This window comes from Rhinolophus ferrumequinum, chromosome 4 (assembly GCF_004115265.2).
Source record: "Rhinolophus ferrumequinum isolate MPI-CBG mRhiFer1 chromosome 4, mRhiFer1_v1.p, whole genome shotgun sequence".
NCBI lineage: Eukaryota > Metazoa > Chordata > Mammalia > Chiroptera > Rhinolophidae > Rhinolophus > Rhinolophus ferrumequinum.
Genome location: NC_046287.1, coordinates 7,495,260 through 7,516,192, shown reverse-complemented (window position 1 = coordinate 7,516,192; position 20,933 = coordinate 7,495,260). Strand labels below are relative to the sequence as shown.

At 40.5% G+C, this 20,933-nt stretch overlaps 1 protein-coding gene across 3 annotated transcripts in view; it reads left to right on the top strand.

The window, feature by feature from the left end:
• The first annotated feature begins 6,324 nt into the window (after positions 1–6,324).
• Positions 6,325–20,933, top strand: part of DNAJC15 (DnaJ heat shock protein family (Hsp40) member C15) — an 87,480-nt gene continuing 72,871 nt past the window's right edge. The window contains exon 1 of one of the 3 annotated variants that reach the window (XM_033103919.1): positions 6,325–6,527. In XM_033103919.1, the coding sequence (XP_032959810.1) occupies positions 6,423–6,527 (105 nt within the window). In that variant the 5' untranslated portion in view covers positions 6,325–6,422. The remainder of the gene's footprint in view (positions 6,528–20,933) is intronic. The other 2 variants (XM_033103920.1, XM_033103917.1) reach the window with 2 other exon arrangements.

Genomic DNA, 20,933 nt, shown 5'->3' with positions numbered 1-20,933 from the left:
TGGCTGAGAGACAAGGACAAAATAATTACATATTCACCTCAGTCTTTCAATAAAGGCAGAAAGAGCTTTCCATTTCAAATTTGTTTTGTTTTGTACCACATGTGGGTTAATTAGATAAAACCATGTCATGTGCCAGATTCAATCAGCCTGAAAATAATCACAAGACCGGGTTTGGCATTGTTTATGCTGTTTTGGCACAGATGGACAAAAGCACAAAATGTAAATTGGCTCCAGAAAAAGAACACATGTGTGCTGGTGCCAGCTTTTCTTTCATGGGATTATCTCTAGCTGGCCCCAGAGTGGCACGTGCTACTTTGGATGACCGTTAGACAAATCTCCATAATGTGGATACCCATTTTCCATGACAACGCCCTGAATGGCACTTATTTACTGCCTTTGACACAGACCAAAGCCAGCTTGCCAGCTATTGGCAGTCAGGCAGCTGCAACTGCAAATACATGTTAAAGTAAAAATGAGAACATTTTTTGGCTTATCCCCAAGCGACTTCTCTTAAGTTTCTTTCTTTTGTTTTCTAAATCTCCTGTAAGATTAGAAATGAAGTCCTGCCTGAAACCCCTCTTCGGCTGTATTTCCTTATTGTAAGTAGTTTAGCAAAATCTGAAGAGGAAGAAGGCAGAGCGTTTCACTGTCTTCCCACAGATCCAAGGGATGAACTTTTTTAGTAAATATCCAAGCAATCAGAGGGTGAGAAATCGTCATTTTCAAAACCTAATCATCTGATTGATGATAAAATCCAAATTAGCTAGTTTTTCCTTTTCTTCCTGCTAGAAACTCTCTGGTATCTATACAGAGAGAACTAGGATTGCATACTGCTGTCCTTATACTTTTGTAGAAACAATATAGTCTAGAATAGTTTAGAATGAGGGATGGGTGACGATCACTACATCCCTAGCATGGGGGAAACTCCTTTTGCTCAGGTCATCAGTGACCACCTACTTGCTAAATTCAGTGGGCACATTTTTATCCTTATCTTGATTTACCTGTAGGTATCTGGCATTTCTCACGATTTCATCCTTCTTGAAATTTCCTTGGCCTTCATGACCCTACTCTCTCCTGACTTCTAGCTCTTCTCTCTCTCTAGAATGTTTTGTTTGCAAATACAGAAAACCCAATTAAAACCTGGCTTAAATACAGGGTGACAGTTACTTCAACAAGTCAATGGCATGAAAAAATGTTTGCAGAGGGATGCTTCTGATTAAATGAGACTAATGTGACATAAACATCAACTGCTATGTGTGGACTTTATTTGGATCCTGACATGAACAAACCAGCTATTTTTGTGTTTTCGTAACCATCAGGGAAATTTGGATAAGAATTGGATATTAGACGACACAAAAATTAATTTTTGTGTGTTAAAAAGAAAAGCCACAGACCCAAAATGGGGTCACTTGTGCTAAAAGCCCATGATACCAAACCTAGATTTAATACTTAACCTAATAGCAGTTTTAGCCTCTTCTAGGAGTAGACTTTTAACCCAATCAGGGTGGAATTTCCTGATCCACAATAAGGAGGTCATCTGCTAGAGAAGACACTCCATCACACCGACCCCAAGCCTGCATTCCCCTAAGGGAAGGTGTCCTTACTGGAAATCCACTTTCTTAACTTCTTAGTCCCACCCTCTTTCTGCCTATAAAAACCTTCCATGTGATACAACCCATCAGAGCCCTCCTTGCTAGATGGCATGCTGCCTGACTCATGAATTGCTTAATAAAGCCAATCCTATCTTCACATTTACTCGGTTGAATTTTGTTTTTTAATAGGTGTCACAGTGGTGTGATATGTTACAAAATGTCCATATTTAACATGAACACATACTGAAATATTCAGGTGAAGTGACATGATATCTTGATTCCCTTTAAAATACTTCATCAAAACAAGGAAAATACAAGAAATATGGCAGGAGCCTGACAGTTGTTGAATCTGGATTTTTGATATGTGAGGGTTCATTATACTATGCTGTCTACTTTTTGAATGCGTAAATCTTTAAATACAAAATTAAACATAAGTTACAGGGAATTGTTACTTCGTAATTTCTTTTGAATCTCTTGGTGGCTTTCAATAGTGTTTGCTTCATCTCAGGTCATTTCTTCTGATGATAGGGGCACCATATATCCTGGTTTGCCAGGAGTCCCAGTTACCTCGGTTGTCCTTACACAATTATTTATAGCACTATCTTTCATTTATATGTGACCTGGTTTGGGATGCTAAATCAGTCACCTTAGCTCATGGCTGTCACATCACTGCCAATCTCAGTCTGGGCCTCACACCTCTCTGCTCGTGTCCAGTTGCAGAGAGATGAGTCTGTTTTCCCAGAAGCACCCAGCAAACTTTTCCCACAATCCCAATGTTCCAGAAGGGCTGTGCTCCCAGCCATAAAACAAACACCATGGCTAGAATTATGGGATTCATTGGTTGGCCTATGTCGAACAGCGTCCACCCTGACAGTAGGGGACAGAGTCAATCCTTGCTTGGATCCTTGGAGGGTGAGGACAGGAAGGATTGAATGTGGGGAGGAAATCAGTAAAAGTCACTATAGCCCTTCTTGCCACTGCCCTCGTTTAGGCCTCAACTTCTCTTACTCCGAGAATTGCAATAACTTTCTTACTGACTTTTTCCGTTTGGTTTTGGCCCATCAATCCCATATTGCTAGCAGAATTACCTTCCCAGCATGTAGATCTCATCATGTCACTACCGCATTCAAAATGTTTTGCCTTCATCTATAAGATAAATTCTAAAAGCCTTTGCTTATTAAATAAAGCTGTTCAATATCTGGCCTTTGTCTGGTTATCTGCCTACCCGTATCCATCTTCATTGCTTTCTTTAGACTTTAAGTTTTAGCAAAACTGAATTACTTGCGGTAGACCTTGTTCCCTTAAACCTACATCATTCTTCCCCATCCAGCAAATTTGTATTCACCCTTCCATGGTCAGCTTGAGTGCTATTTTCTCTGGCTCCTTCCTCGGTCTTTTCAGGCTCCTTCTTCTTTGTGCCCACTGAACTTGGTCATACAGGAGAGCTCCCTTTTCTGACCAGATCAGGATAATGGTTGGTAGATTAATTGAAAAACCAATTAAATCTGGGATCGTAACAATAATGATACATACTTTAAACGTTATTTCTTTTTGAAAAGCACTTATAAACAACTATTTCTCAATCTATTTTTCTTTACGCTCCTAAGGAGTTTTGTTAGATTTTTTTTCTAGTAACAATTTTTTTCTAGTAACACCCTCTCCCCGCCCCTTTGAAATTTTAATACCACAACAGACATACACGGTAGCTAGTCTTGTACTCTGCGTATGTCTGAAGGACTTTTATTTGTGTGTGAGTTCTCTGATTCAGTTCTGCTTCGGATTCCTTCCACATTGATAATCTATCCTCTATGATTCCTAATTTGGGTTGTTTTTTTTTAAACGAAAGGGGAACAAGACATTTTAAAAGCAAACTGAGTGTAGGATTACACTCAATTGTTAGCATTGTTTTCCCAGGCCCACGATTTGACAGCTTTTTTTAAAGTTGCTTTCATAAAGTCTTTCCAAAACATTTCATTTTCATAAAAACTACTCTTTCCCCCCATAATTATACTTTATCACTATGTAATGTCTAATCGAATTTTATCATTTCAAAGATAAGACAACCACACAACTGTTGGAAGGGGACAGCAAGATGAAAATATACAAGGAAACAAGCAGGTGAAAGAGGTAATATAAAGAAAATCGTAACTAACCTTTTTATAGAATGTACTAGGTATTCAGCACTGTTCTAAGAGCTCCACAAAAATCAATTCATTTAATCCTTACAAGGGAGGTGGTAGTATTATCCCCAACTTTACTGAGGAGGAAACTGAGGCACACAGAGTTCAATTTGATTTTTTGCCAAGTCTTTTTAAACAACAAAGACTGTTAAAACATTTTTTTCCTGAGGTGTTTTAGGATGTCTTTACCAATATTTGTTTTTGTTCAACAAACTCTATTGAACATAATGCAATCTGTCTTTGATGTGCTATAACCAAAATAAAGAATAAAAAAAAATAGGCCAGTGAAAATTTAATGTGGCCTCTCTTTTGGGTTTCTCAAAAAGCATTTTTCTTCTTTCTCACAGAAGCCCGGGAAGTGAGTTTGGTTAAGTCAGGGAGATCCTGTGGGGAGCCAGAGGACTTAATTCCTTTGCTGGTGAGGGTGACCCTAGTAAAGAACCAAAGGTTGAGAACTGAGGAGCCTTTGGGGAAGATTTTTCTTTAAAACCAACTATTGCTGTAGGAGCAGGTGCCCGAAGCAGCCAGCAAACTGCTCACCATAGGTTGGGATCTGAGCTGAGGCGAAGCCTGCTGAGCCCATCTCACCTCCAACTAGCTATTTATTCTCTCCCTCGCCCTGTTCTCCTTGCTCCATGTTTCCTGACTTCTGCTCTAGAAGCTTCCCTTGTTCTTGCAGGGGCAGCAGCTGCCCTAGGAGGGGCTTCAGTGGATCTGGGTGTTGCTCTAACTGCTCCAGGCTTGTAGTCTGGGACTTCGAGGGCCCAGCTGCTAATGGACACCATAACCTGGATGGTGAACGCCAAAGAATCAGAGATCTTGTTTGTTTACTTAACACTGTAGGCCCAATGCCTAGAACAGTGCCTGATACCTAAGAGATGCTCAATAAATATTTATTGAAAAAATGAATGAATGGATAAATAAATGAATGTTCTTTAGGCCCCAATCAAATTCACTTGCTTAGTTCACCAGTGCCCTTGAGAGCTGTGCATCAGTCTGATGAAAATTAATTTCTGTAATAAGACCATGTCTCGGAAGAATCTTTTTTAAAATAATTTTTATTTTTCAATTACGGTTGACATACAATATTATATTAGTTTCAGGTGTACAACATAGTGATTTGACATTTATGTAACTTACGAAGTGATCACCGGGATGAGTCTAGAGTCCTCACCTCACACCATACATAGTTATTACAATGTTATTGGCTAAGTTCCCTATGCTGCACTCTACATCCCGATGACTATTTTAACCGGCAGTTTGCACATCCAGTCCCCTCCCTCTGCACATCCAGTCCCCTCCCTCCACACATCCAGTCTCGATATGTGTTTTTTTACCCAGTTCTACATGGCACCTTTTACATTTCCAGCCCTCATCCTCTTCCACCTAAACAAGTCTTACACCTTCTTTACTGACCATCTCAATGGCTAAGCCTCCAGCAAATCTCTGATGACAACAGCTCAAAGAGGCCAGCCCTTTCCATAAACACCAATAGTACTGTGGGAGTGATTCTCTTCATAAGTGCATTGCACAATTGCACAAATTACTTCCACGTCCTTGTTTTTTCTTTCTTTCTTTTTATCCTTAAAACTTCCCTGAGTCAGAATGCTGTACAAACGTTATTCTCCTTCCACAGATAAGGAGAGGTTCATGGGCAAGTGTGGAGACACACGCCTAAGGAAAAAAAAAAAAGAATATACACTAGAACTCACATCTCTTCCATCCTCCACGTATTGTTATCACTGTGTCAGTGTTATTTTCCCTACTAGACTGAAATTCTTCTAGGCCCTAACTTTGTGGGCTTGCGAATAATAGTAACTAAATTAATAAGTTAGTAGACCTTCAAATTTTAAATTCAGGAATAGGGAAAAAAAAGATTTCTCTTCCTGTAAGCTGCTTTTGCAATGAGTATAAAGGGCAAAAGAGCTGCCACGTTGGTACAGGAGTTGGAAAACTATACAGGCTTCATTTGTGTGTTGGTTCATTTTTGCTCAAAAAAGCTTGACTTAAAAATTAGTAGTGAAGTGGGTCTTTCTATATCTAAATCAGCACAAAACTATCAGTGGGGAGTGAGATTTAATTATCTGCTTACAAGTTTCTTCTTTTCAATTTCACGTTAAATAATAGCCATTCATACGGGGAAGGGAAGGGTGCCTGCACATTGTCTCGAGTACTGCTGTCATGGATGGGAGAACCGTGGCATTAGAAGTATGCTCAGTGGTGGGGGGTAGGAAGAAAGGTCGGCTGGTGTGGGTCAGGCACCTTCAGGCACCGCACTGGGCCTCTCTGGGTCTCTGCTAAGCAGCCAGCTGATGAGACCCACATCAGACCTTGGCCTTACACCCAGGCCCTGGGGCTACTTGGGGAGAGGGCCAGGAGCCCAGGGTTGGCTCTGGACCCGCGGATCTGAAACAGACAGAAAACCCTCCACGTCCTGGGGGCCTCGGCGCCTCGCCTGATTCTCGGCTTTATAACAGAGCGAGTGGGCCGGAGCCTGGGGGAGAACGAGATCTCCTAGGGCCCCGCCCTCCCCCGGCACCGCGGAGGCCGCGTCGGCGACACCGCGAAGCCACCCGCCTGAGCTAGTTTGTCCCTGCGGCCGTGTCGTAGCTGCGCCGCGGCGCGCGGCAGGAGCTTCGGCCGCATCGCCATGGCCGCCCGCGGCGGCGTGTCGCCCGCCAGCGAGGGCCTGCGCCACGCTGAGTACTCGCCGCCGGCCACCAAGCGGCCGGACGCGGAGACCCCCCAGGCACTGGTGAGTGCGGCCGGCGCCCCGGCCCGTGCCCTCACCTCTGGGTGCCTCCTTCCCCCGGAACCGGGGCGCCGGGCCTGCGCCGGCTTTGTCCCCCCGCCGGGCGGCCCTGCGGGGGGCTGCGCCGCGCCGGGCCTGGGCGACTGAGCGTGGGCAGGGAGTTTCTGTTCCCGCCAGGAGCTTCCCGTCTCGTCCGGGACACACACCAGGAAACGGGCCACTGAACACGGAGCCTCTAAGTGCTGTAGGAGGGGTTCTCTTAGCGCCTAGGAGACCCCAGTCCCCCCGTGGGGCCCGGAGTGACGGCGGGCAGAGGCGGCTTCACAGAGAAACCGATGGTTAGAAACGGAGATCGAAGCATGAGTAGCATGTAACTCAGAGGAGAGAAGAGGAAAAAGTGTGTCGGGCACGGGCGGTCCTGTCTGCGAGGTCGGAGGCCAGAGACGCGGCCCCGTCGGGAGCTGCGAGTGGTTTATTCAGGCGGGAATGCGGGTCTGGGAACAGGAACCGCCCCAAAATCCCAGTGCGAGTCACACAGGTGTTTTTAAGTTTTCTGGAGCCATCGTAAAACAGTCCACGGAAATAGGTGGATTTAGTTTTAACTATTTTATTTAACCCAATATATGCACTAGAATATTTCAACGTGTAATCGACAGAAAGATTGTTACCGATGCGTATCATTAACAGTTTTTTTGTCGATTACACGTTGAAATACACACATATATACGTATATATTTCTGTCTTTGAAATCTAGTGTGTGTTTTACGCCAACAGGACACCTCGCTCGGGACTGGCCACATTCGGATTAGCCACGCGTGGCTTGTGGCTACCTTGTTGGTCAGTGCAGTTCGCCGCACTACATGGGGGCTAGAACCTAGGCAGCATCTGATAAAAAACCACGCGGAAGCATTAGTACATTCTGAGGCAGTAGTACCATGTTGATGAGTTTTAAGCCAAGGAGTGATGCGTAAGGCCCTGGTAAAGTTCTCAGGTTATGTGCAAGAAGAATGAATTCGATGGGGAAAGTCTGGCAACATGGCCGTTTTATCCCATTCCACAGCACATTCCGTGCTGCTCCAGCCCACCGTGATCTATCTTCCCTGCTTAAGACTTTTCCCTTAAAAGCCTTAACGTTTTCAGGGAGGCAGACAGTTCTTTGTTGTACAGAGTTGTTTCATACATATTAAGGACTTATGGGATCAGTAGTTCCCTCATCCACCAAATACGTTCCCTCCAAATCCCAATTATTGTGACAACCAAAAGGTCCACAGGTTTGCAAAATGGCCCTCAAGGCCTATTGGCTTCTGTTGGGAATCGTTGGTCTGGGTAATGGGCAATGATGCGGTAGAAGATAGGAGAGTTGATAATAACTTTGGGGAACTTGGAAGTACTGAAAGTGATGGGAAGTTGACAAAGGTTAAGTGTTAAGAAAGAGTAAATGACCTAGGTGTGGGGTATATTCAGTAATCTTACTGAAAATAGTAGAAAATAAAATGTCAAGGAATCGAAGAAAAAAAGTTTTTATACCATTTTTTTTAAAAGGATACAATTTAAAGATTTTGAAATATGTATCTGCAGTCACACATGTTAGGGAACTCTTTTTCTCAAGTAAGCTTCTCTTTAGGAACTAAGAATTAATGTTTCTTAGCCTGTTTAGGAGAGTAAAAATATAAAAATGTAGGCAGAAATACTAATGTAGTACCTTGAATAAAATAGTATCTTGCAATTTATTGTTTAATAATCAGAGGTCACGGTAAAACATTACTTTGGCAAAGCTGATTCTCATAGAAAAAGTAAAAAAGAAACATCAAGGCTGAGAATTTATTCATTATTGAAAAAAAGAGACCACTCCTGCTATTTTTCAATTCCAATTTGATTTAAAACATGTTTTAATATACCGGGAAGCTTCCCTTTGAAGAAATCGCATGGATTATGTATTGTATATCCATATTTTTAACTTTGTCTGAATTTTTCCTTGCCATTCTTTATATCGTAAGAGGAGACTAAAAAGCTCCATGGGCAGGAACTTTGTTTGCTGTCTGTGTATTTCCAGCATTTACAATGGTGCCTAATATGTGGTAAGCATTACAAAAAGAAATGGTTGAATGAATAAATTATTCTGGAATGGAAGGAATGAGAAGAACTGTTCTTTCAGTGAATGGAGTTAATACGAATCTCAAATCTCTAATTGTCTACCGGTGAATCCTACAAAATTCAGCTTACCTAAAATACCAGAGGTGCCAAAAAATATATATACATTTTAAGAAAGGAAAAAAAATTAAAATTGTAATACTCAATATATACCGATAACAAAAGATGAATACAAGTCATGTGTCAACATTGTTGGCACCCTCTGTATGTATAACTCATTATATTCTCTTCCCAAACATGCGGATTCTCTTCTTTCCCTTATCTTGAATAATGCCAACATCAACTCCTCTTTTCTCCTTTACCTTCAACATTTAGTCCATCAGTTACTTATCCTGGTTTCTGTAATTTCTTTCTCCCTTCCTTCCCACTGCTGTTCTATAGTCGGTATCATCTCGCCCTGGCCTACTGCAATAGCCTTTGCACACGAGTCTCTTTGCCTCTGGTCCTTTACCCTTTGTAAATTCCACACTGCCGTCAGTTATTTTTCTATACTACAGGCCTCATAATGACACCATTCCTTTTTATAAATTTACCCTAGTCCAAACTTTCCTCAGAGCAGTATACAGGACTCTGTGAACTGACCCCAGAATGGCTTACCCAGCCCCATTTTCCATCCTCTGCATTCTCTATACCCTTTGCTGTGACTGGACTTACAGTTTTCTCCTCTGTTTGAAAACTCTGTTCCTGGCAAACGCCTATTCATTCTTTCAGGCTCAGCTTGCTGATGTGAAGCCTTCTCGGATGCCAGTTTCCTTTTTCTAGTAGAATTAAGTCGTTTCCTCCTATGTATTTCCTTAACAAATCATACAAATTTTTATGATAGTATTTCTTATAATGTATCAAAATAAGTCAAGAACTTTTATCTGCTTCTGTGATTGGCATTGTACTTGAACCACAGTAGTCACTTAATTGTTTATTAAATAAACAGCCATTAACTTTTATTAATATTGAGTAACTGAATGAAAAACATGGGTGTTTGCATCTAACATATTGATGCACTTATTTTTTCCTGTAAGGGGTCTCCGTTATGTTAGAATCTGGGAAGAGCAAGGGTGTCTGTCTCGCTCAACCCTCTTTCCCCAGAACGTAGCACAAGGCCTGGTGTGTGCCAAATGTCTGTATATTTATGTGGCACATGTTATAAATGTGATAATAAATGTTTGTTGAGTGAGTGAATAGTCTCCATCTTCCCTCTCCATCACTATTTGCACTCCCCTTTTTGAGGCAGAACGACAATTCTTTTCTGTCTTTATTTCCCTCTGGTATAACTGTTGTCTCTCTTGAACTTAAATGTTGCAGCCTCAAGATAGAAGTTTTAACATTTTACAACACTTTCAGGCAATTTATATTTATCTAGAAGGTTATCTACTGCTTATGCTGTTTTGGAAGAATAAAATGCCTTAGGGAATTCGTAAACAGTTTTGATGCTTTTTTTCCCCCAGCCGTAGCAGCTATGATGGAGTAGACTGTATTACCAGTTTTCAGAAATTGTTTGATTCATGGTCGTGGAACATTTAAAATAATTTTTCTGGTGTTTCTTTTTTTTTTTCCTGGTGGATAATTGAAACTAGGTGGCCAATAACAGATACCTGACTTGGCCCATGCGTTGATTTACTGGCATTACTTAAATAGTGCTTCTTCTCCTGTTTGAAATGTGTGTTCTAAACTAAAATGAGATACTGTTTATAGGCAGGGACCAAGCTTTAAGGGTGCTTATTCTCAGCTCCCCATCTAGTACCAGGCACTTGGTTGCTGCCCCATAAATTGTTCTTGATGATTAAATTAACGAATGAATGAAACAACTGGATGGGAGAAAATTAGAGAAATGTTTTCTAGAATGAAGAACTGATGGCCTTAAGGAATAAAAAAGAGTAAGATAAATGAGACTCTCTCTCTTCTTTGACTTTTTTAATGGTAAAGAGAGGCCTAAAATAGTACCGAATGTTATGTGTAGTCAGAGTACACATAATACTGTGACTTCTGACATGCTTTTTAAAGATTTGGCTATTTTATTGCCCAATACCTCCCAACAACACAGGCATTCTCCACTCTGTTTTTAAAAGTTTGTCATTTCAATTCAGTTTAATGGGTGTTTTTTGAACACCAAATACATGGAAGCTACATACTAGGTGTGTATGGGAGTATAGATAAATCAGGATTGCCACCCTCAAGGAGAGAGGTCAGCAAACTTATTTTGTGAAGGGCTAAAAGGTATTTGAGGCTCTGCAGGCATCTGTCACACTGCTGAACTCTGCCCGTGTCATGAAAGCAGCCACAGACAATACAGAAATGTGGTTGTTCAGGTAGAACTTTATTTACAAAAATGGTTGGAGGGCCACATTTGTCCTGTGGGTCATGAGTTTGCCAAACCCTGCTCTGGAAGGCAAATTGGATCAAATTTAAATACCCAATTCAAGGCTGACTTCCTCAAGAGCGGTCATTTATTTGTTCATGCAACACCTATTTCTGGTGTCCCACTTTGTTAGGTAAGGTACTGAGGCTAAGAGCTGTAGTGGACACAAAAGATGAAGCAAACATGAATTTTATCCTCAAGGGACTTGAAAAATACTTGAAAAATATTTAATTTTTGAAGAGCAGCCAGAAAGAGAAAAACAAGTTTTTGTAAAACGTAGGTTACATCAACAGAAAAAAAAAAAATAGGAAAAATCGGTTGGGATAAGACTGGATAGCCCTGAATGGCAAGTTAAGGAGCGTGGACCATATCTGCAGGCAGTTGAAGTTTTATAGGAGTGGTGTGGTGGGTGGAGGGTTTCGGGGAGATTAAGTGTAGAGCAGGGTTTCTTGAAGAAGTGTGGAGGATAGAGAAGCAGAAGAGGGCAGAGCAGTTAAGAATGTGGGTGATACCGTCTTTGCCCGAAAATAAGACCTAGCCGGACCATCAGCTCCAATGTGTCTTCGGGAGCAAAAATTAATATAAAATCCGGTCTTATTTTACTGTAAGACTGGGTATAATATAATACTGGGTCTTATATAATATAATATGACATAATACCTGGTCTTATATTAATTTTTGCTCCAAAAGACGCATTAGAGCTGATGGTCCGGCTAGGTCTTATTTTCAGGGAAACACAGTACGTTGGGAGTACAGTCTAGAAGAGGAGATGATGGCAGCAGGTGTTTTGTGCCAGGTGTTAGGCTAATGCTTTAAGTGCATGAACTCATGTAGTCTGTGTAATAGCACTGTGAGGTATAGATACTGTTATAACCCCCCACTTACAGATGAATAAATTGAGGCTTAAAGCAATAAAATAATTTGCCCAAGGTCATATCGTTAGTGCGTGGATGCACCCCAGGGTACTCTGCTTTCTTGCCTCTGTGTTCTTACTCAGAATATATTCTCTTCATTTGTCTTTCCCCTTCAACTTTTCTGTGAGCGTCAAGGTCTAACCAGGAAAACATACCTAAGTTATATGAAACAAATGTAAGTCGGAGAATTGGCTTTATAGGTAATGGAGCGATTGTGAGGCAGTCCAAAGGTTGAGAACAGCAAGAAGCCACTAGGGCTAGAGGGCCAAAGGGAAGAGTTCATGTTTTCAAAACTACTCTAGTTAACTGGACCATGGGGTTCTGTCCAGAGGAAGCTGGAGCTGCAGAAACACTGGAGCTGCTAGAGAGGAAGACAGAGAGGAAGAGGGAGAAGTCCCCTGCTCTCCCCCTTCCTCCCTCCCATCTCCCGCCATTGCATCTCGCTGGTCCAGCTCCCCTGGCACTGCAGGACCCAGCTCTCCTTTCAACAGGCAAGAGGAGGGAAAAGCCAGGGACTGGATCCATGGCTGTGGGCCCATCTGGGACCAACATACTCACTTTATTTTCAGCTGTACACTGGTTTGAATTCCCCAGATGTTGAAAAATTTGAAAGCATAGTCTCCTATAAGCAGTGTTACAAAACACTGTTATAAGCGGTGGATATTCCCTTGGCCCACAGAAGTCGAGCCCGTAGTGTGAGAGAAAGAGAGTATTATCTCATGGAACTCCATTTTTATTGTCGTATGCTCCTTGAATATTATTTCAATGCTATTAGGGATTAAATAAGCATTGTTAGCTCCTGTGAAAATCTAATCACCATGTGTAACTTTTTACCTTTTAAATCGACTATTCGTTTTAAACAATAGTTTTAGATTTACAGAAAAAGGGAAATGATCACCGAGACTTCCCGTGCCTCACACTCAGTTTAGCTCAGTAACAGCTCGTATTGGTGTGGTGCATTTGTTAGAATTAATGAACCAGTACTGATGCATTTTTCACCAAAGGCCATACTTCCTTTAGATTCTCTTAGTTTTCACCTAATGTCCTTTTAATGTTCCAGGATCCCATCCATGATAGCACATTCCATTTAGTTTTCATGTCTCTTTTGGCTCCTCTTGGCTGTGACAGTGTCTCAGACTTGCCTTGTTTTTGATGACCTTGACAGATTTGAGGAGTACTCAGAATTCTACTCAGGTAGGACTCCCCCCTATTGGAACTTGTCGTCTGCTTTTCTCACAATTAGACAGTGTATGGCTTTTCTGGAGGAAGACCAAAGAGGTAAAGTGCCCTTTTCATCACATCACATGAAGGATATATATTGTAAACATGATTTGTCACAGTTTATGTTGACCTTGATCCAATCTGTAGTATTTGTCAGGTGTCGCCAGTGTATTTTCTGAAAGGAAGTCAGTATGTGTGGCCCACACTTAAGGAGTGGGTAGTTCTGCTTTCCTTCCTTGAGGGTGGGGCAGTCTATGAAATTATTTGGAATTCTTCTGCACGGGAGTTGTCTCTTCTCCCCCATGGATCTCTTCAGTCGCTTATTTTTATCGATGTGGATTCATGGATATTTATTGTATACTTGGACTATACAATAGTCCAGTATTGCTCTTTTGTTGCTCAGATGACTCCAGCTCTGGTCATTGGGAGCTTCTTGAGCTGGCTTCTGGGTACCCCGGCACCTCAGTGTTGCGGATTTTTTTGAGCACTTTCTCACCACCAAGGTGCTGTAGCTTGTTTTGTCACTTTCTTGTCCTGGGTCTAGAATCAGCCATTTCTCTAAGAAGCCTTGTGTGTACAACATGTTATCTCATGGGAAACTTCATTCTGGATCGTAGCTCTGGATCCTAATAATCCCGTTTTAATCTTCTTCCCATTGTCTCATCATTCCCCTATATTGCTAATGAAGTATGAGAGTAAAAGCTGTCCTTGTCGTGGAGTCGGTGACTGCTGCTCTCAGTCCACCAGGAAGAGTGGAGTTACCCCTGCAGCTTCACCAAAGCTCCTTTCTGTTTGGTTTTGGATTTATTTTTATCTTTCAATATCTGGTGTTAGTTTCTGCTAATGGGGAGTGCCAGGGGATTGTGAAACGGAGTAAGAGAGAGACTTATCAATCTTTCTGTACAGACAGACCCCAGATATATTGCGGATTCAGTTCCAGACCACTGTAATAAAGCAAGGATTACAATAAAGCAAGTCCTAATCTTTTTGCTGGTTGTGTGTGTGGGGGAGGGGTCTTGTTTTCACTTTGTGAAAAATCCAATACTTGTGAAGCATGAGAAAACGAGGTATGCCTGTATTTGTCCTTTCAAGTTTGTTATGCAATCTAGTGTGGGCCAGGGAAGAGAAGAGCCAGTCTGCAGGTATAAGGTATTGTTTCATTCCTCTAAATTATTAAATATGATATTGAAAGAATAATTTTCACTTCTTTTTGGAAACAGAATTTAACAACCACCACCATAACTGAAAAACCTGTTTTGTGTGGCAGGTATATAGAACTGAAGGGAAGAGAACTAAAGCCGCGGTGAGAACAGTTACAGAGTGGCAGGCACTGTACACAGCACGTTCCCCTCCCCCCAAATATGTCTAGCTGCAAAGATGGTAAAGTTTTATTCACCAAGAACTTTATTAGTATGTAGTACTTACAACATTTCTACATATATGGTTTTTCTAAAGAATTTTAAATAGAAGTTTTTATAAGTGCCATGAATATTTGTCTATTACCTTGAACTGATTTGGGGTAACCCATTTCAGCCTTTCTTCCCTTTCTAGAAAACTTGTGATATTCTACTATTTAGAAACAGTTGGACTATCATGCAGTTTAGAATTGTTGATTCATTCGTTCTCATTTTTAAGCGTCAACAAATCTATTTCTAACGCGACATATACTGTCTATTTTATCGGTATGATACGGTTCTTCTGACTGTGAGATTTTGTAGAGGATTATTTAGGTCCTTGTAGCATAAGTTCACTTTTGGCCAGCACAGGTGTTTTTCTGAGTTTGTTTGCCCAAAAGTTTTCCAGTCTTTTCAAAGACAAGGACTTTTATAAGGTGAAAAATTTCATTCGTGTCTCTTGCCCCCATAATATCCATAGTATTTTTCATTTGTGTTCATTGAATATGTAAAAATGAGATAATATTCATGAATGTACTGAGTTCATGTTGTGAAATAGTTAAACAGGAAGTTAATATTTAGTAAATGTCTGCTATGTACCAGGCACTGTGATTACATTTTTCCATTTCTCGTAATAGTCGTGTGAACTTAGATGTTACTTTTCACCATTTTGCATATAAGAAAACTGAGGATCAGAGATTAATTAACTGTCTCAAGGTCATATGGCTAGTAAATGGCAGGACTAAGATATGAAACCAATTTTGATTCCAAAAGTCCTTGATTTTTTTTACCATATTGCTTCTCCATCATTTTATCAGAAATCCAACTTAAAAAAATGATTTATGATCTTAGATTTTGTGGTAATTTTCAGTCTTCAGAAGCCTCAAGATATGTTTAAAAATTCTTAAACTTCAAAGCAGAGTTCGTTTTAATTCACCTTAACTCAAAAAGGAAGGAAAGAATACCATGTAGTGAAATTTAAGCTATAAGCATTATTCCCACTCTAAGAAACTGCTGCCTGAAAGTAAAATTGGCTATTGTAAGAGAGGGAAAGTAGCTTTTAGAAAGTGGGATGATTTCCCAAGCAAGAAGCAGCAGCAAAGCTACAAAGTGTTGCAGGTAAGGCGTCCATCAGATGTGAGCCAAGAGAGTTGAAGGGGTACTTGTACTTGCTAAGGACTTCAAGTCAGCCTAGTAAGTCTGTAGGGGTGCGTGACAGGGAGGGGCCGAGCTAGAGATAGACTGGTCCTTCTTAGATCAGCGTGCAGGGAGGAGGAGGGAGGTCCCAAGTTCACCGTCTTTGTTTTTACTGGAGAGTGCCAGGAAGAATTTGTTTTTCAAGTTTAAAGTAGATCAGAAGTTGTTCTGATTTAAGGACTTAAAAGTTATTAAACCCCTTGACCAGGTGGGACCGTCCCAAGATTTTTCTTTTTTTAATAACCTTTATTTTTCTCTTGATTTAAAAGGCAACAATTGTATAATAATATCATATATAATAGTAATTGTAATAGCTACCATTTATTGAATGTTTACCATATGTAAAATACTAGGTGATGTACATAAATGTCCTAATTTATAAAAATTCATGCCAACCCGAGGAAGAAGGTATAATTATTACCCTCGTTTTACAGATAAGGAAACACTAGTGTAGAGAGAGGTTAAGTAGCTTGGCCAAGGTCATGGAGCTGACAAGTAGAGAGCCAGATCTCAGGCCATATATTTTTGATGATGTGATTTTTTTGATATGTAATGCAAAGACTTTATTTTAATCGTTAAAGGTAGGTGCTAAGAATATGTAATTACTATTAACATTTTGGTTTATATCATTTTGTTTTTTTCTCTGTGTGGATATGTTGTACGTTTTGTTTTACAATCTTCTTTTATTCTCTGTTTAACTATTATCTGTCAACATTCCTCAATATATTATTTAATTGTCGATGCATATTTTGGATATGCCCTAATTTATTTACTTATTCCTCCACTTTTGGGTATGCAAATTGTTTTCGGTTTTTATGTTATAAATAATGCAGTGATGATATTCTCATATGTTTATGCACCTCTATGATTATTTTCTTAGGATGATTTTTTTTAATTGTAGTAATATCCGCAGGTCACTGAATAAATGCAAAACAGTACTTAAAATTATTCTTAAGAAATCATTATGTATAGCAAGGATTTAAGTTTGGAGAATTTTTTGTTAATTATATTAGTGAAGAAGTACTAATTTGTCATAAGCCTAAGAGTTTTATTTCTTATTATGTTTGGCTTTTGGTTTTGTTTTGGTTTGGTTTGTTTCTGTTTTGCACTCCTATTTACTCTCCTGTCTTGCTGTAGAAATTAATGCTTGCCTGCGGTTTAAAATAAATTAAGTGACTCTGAAGTGGAGCAAATACAAATTAGTTAGCTCTGCCTTTTCTTTTCTTTTTTTTTACTCAATTTAAAGTTTTCATGGGAATTGGTGTTTTGCGAGAAATTCAAATGTATTTGTGTTTGGCAATAGAACAATAATGGTCAGAGCCACGTAGATTAATGTGGATTGTCCAATTTAGATAAGAAAATCTGTGAAAGTCACAGCAATTTGGTTTGAAAGCTTTAGGGGGGAATAATTGTAAAAATTCTCTCCCTAAAGTCATTTCATCACACTTTTTCTTGAGTATAAATTCCCCTTCTTCTCCTTTTGATCTGCATATGTAATAATACCTCTCCCAAATTCTGCTGATTTGCCAACAGTTTTTCTTGTCTCCTCTCTCTTCTCTCTTCCATTTGCTGTTGTTCAAAGAGTTTTCTTTGTAGAAATGGAACCAAATAATAAGGCAGCATAAAACACTGAGTTCAGCAGAAAGTGATTTGCTTGTGATTAACCCTTGAAAATTGAGTCACTGCAAGATAACAAAGAAGGAATGTTTTTTGAGACAACCTACTCATTCTTCTTTTCCATTAACAGACGAGGCCTTTTTTCTCCCTAGGTGTTATGAACTCTTACACTGCTGTGCTAGGGCTTTTATTTATCATACTCATCATTACACGCTTTTAGAAAAAGAAGTCCAAGAGAGAGCTTCTCACATCCCTTCTGCCCCCACGTCCTCTCGTAGTCTTTCCTCTCAGTGGAAGGCAAGTCCACTGAGGCAACAGCCTTGCCGTCCTTTGTCCCCCCAGCTTTGTGGAGCTATAATTGACAGTAAACATTGTATATATTTAAGGTGTAATGACGAGCAGGGAAATGGAAAGGGAACACACGCTAGAGTGGGGCTAATTAATTAATTTATTTAATATCTAATCAATTCAGTCAGCAATATGCAATAGCAAAAGACAAAGGCAATGAACAGAATGTGCTAATGACAGAAAGTAAAGGTGGTCAACATTAACAATGTCATGTCAAAGGAGTATACATACGTATAAGTTTAAGAGATCCCAACATATGTTTACTATTGATCAAAAATCACTTGGCTAAAGACACAAGTAACATCAGTAAGGAGTATCCAAAAACAGTAATAAGCTCTATAGGATAGTAACTATTACAATAGATGCCCAAAGCTCACCAAACCGGGGTGGAACAGCACTGGAAAAGTCATAAAAGAGAACCTTGCCAGGTCTGTAGCTGAGAGAAACTCAGGCGTCCCCCACACCGCTGTTTGCTAGGTCCCAAGAATGCTGCTGCTGTCGGTGTTGTTGTTGTTGTTGTAGTTGTTGGAAGTAAGGAAGTCTTCTGACACTGCAAGCGGCAAGCTGCACACAAGTTCCCAAAGATGCTAAAATGATGACAATTCACCAACAAAGAAAGTCTCTACTGTCTATTGAGGAAAGTTCCGATCTCTTACTCTGAAACAATTCAATCCTGAAAAGCAGTCCTGAAACAGCAAATCTTCTGAATAGCAATCTCTTGAAACAGCAATCAATCCACCTGAGGTCTGTCTTATATATTTTCTCAGATGTACCTTAGAGCCAAGTTTTTGTGTTCCTGCCTCCCCGCTCTGGGAATGGCCAGTTCCGGGCGGGTCCAGCAGTTCCTGATCTGAATGCTGTCCATCCGGCCGAAGGGCCAGTTCATCCGGATAAGCAATATCTACTGTTCTTGCTTGGGACCATCAGCCCAAGGTCTTCCAAAGCCTGGCAACGTGCCTGTCACGTCGTCCTGATATAAATTAGGGACTTCTTTACTTCCTTTGCTGATGTGGGTGAAACAGACAGAACAAAGAGGGAATTCTCTCCACCCCTGATCAAGAATTCCTTTAACCCTAAGCTAACCTTCACCTCACAGCACAGACAGAACAGCAAACCTCACCTCATGTCTCCCCTGCTCGGGAGAATGAGATCAAAGAGGGAATTTACTCAACCCCTGATCACAACACAGAAATCACCTCACATGCAGGAACAGACAAAAGCTAATAGACAAAAGCTCACATCAACTAATGAAGGCAAATTTTCCTCAACATCTACCCTACAGGTGTAAAACCTGCTGATTTGATACACATACACATTGTGAAATGTTTACCACAGTGAAGCTAATTAACACATTTATCATCTCACAGTTTGTGTGTGTGTGTGTGTGTGTGTGTGTGTGTGTGGTGAGATCACATAAGATGTTCTTCTGGCGAATTTCAAGTAAAAAACTTGTTTATCTTACAACTGAAAGTTTGATCAACGTTGTCTCATTTTCTCTACCCCAGCCCCTGGCAACCACCATTCTACTCTCTGCTTCTATTGAGTTCTCCTTTTTTAGATTCCACAAATAAATACGATTATACAGCATGTATCTTTCTGTGTCTGATCTGTTTCACTTAGCTTAATGTCCTCCAGGGTCATTCATGTCTCACATGCTAGAATTTCCATCTTTTTTATCGTTGAATAATATTCTGTTATACGCATATAATCACATTTTCTTTTTCCATATCCATTCATCTCAATGAACACCCAATTTTTCTCTTTCATACCTCATACCCAATCTCTCAACACAACTTCGGAATATATCCAGAATCTGATCACTTCCCCCCGTCCCCATCACTAATCACTTTGGTCCAAACTACCATGATCTCTTTCTTGGATGATTTTAATAGATTGCTAACTGACCTCCATGCCTCTGCCTTTGACATGTCAATTCTCAACACGACACTAAGGATCCTTTTAGATTCTAAAGGAGATCATGTTACGCCTCTGCTCAGCAGTCATGTCTCATATAACTCAGAAAAAAGCTCAAGTCCTCGCATTGAGCCGTAAGGCCTGACATGATCTGCTCCCCGTTCTATTACCTCTCTGACTTCATTGCCTATTCTTTCTTCCGCTTCTCACATTCTGCTCTGTGCACACTAGCCTCCTGGCTATGCCCGAGCACAGCAGGCATGTGCTGCCTGCAGACTTGTTACCTCTGTTCCCAGTGGTCTTTCCTTAGATATTGGCATGGCTGCTTCACTTTGTTTGTTTCCAAAGGCACCTTTTCAGTGAAAGCTTTCCTGGCTCACTGTATGAATTTGCCACTCTCACCATACAAATACACACTTTCTTTACCTTCTTTTCTCTAAACCACTCTATTGTATACTTTCCTTACTTATATCATTTGTTTTCTGTCTCTACTAAAATACAGCTTCACAAGGATGGGGTTTTTGTCTGATATAGCCTCAGGACTTAGAATTATAATTGGCATGTAAACATTTAGTGTTTCTCGAAATCAGTCAACCAATCAGAGATTGGAGATAGCCCCCAAATGGCTATGTGATAAATAACCTAACCCTTTTATTGTGGATTTCTTTATTTTTGTTTATGTTTGATTAGCAAACCAGTTATTCCTACATGGACCTGTGGATTATCTTTGTTTTACTTTTATAATAAAATTTACCTTACACAAGGCCCTTAACGTCATTTTCATTGTCTTCCATGAGACTTTTGGATATATTTACCTGGTCCAGGGTATTTGGAGGCATGGTTATGCAAGTCTCTTAATTAAACTTGACTATCATTGTCTATTATATTTTCCCATTTCAAAACATAATTCCAGTCACTAGCAGATACCAATACACTACACAAATAATATAAGCCAAGAGAGGCATCTAGATGGTAGGAAGCTTTTGATAGGCCCGCCGGTAAAGGAATGCACGTGGTCAGGCAAGTTAAGAAAGTTTTATTTTAAGAGAAAAGTATATCGGACTGAGCAAAGACTGCTACAGTCTGGGCTGCACGCCTAAAGGAGACTTGCAGCCCCGAGGGAGGGGTTGAGGAAGGTTTTATAGGGGCTGTGCTGACAGGATAGCATTGTTTGAACAGAAAATGCTGACTGCCTGCAAGCCAGTAGCTGTTTTGTGGTGTTTTCTGTTATTGCAAGTTTGGCTCTGTCTGCAGGTGCAGGCCAATAGACATTTTGTTGTTTTCTCGCAGATATGGCTCT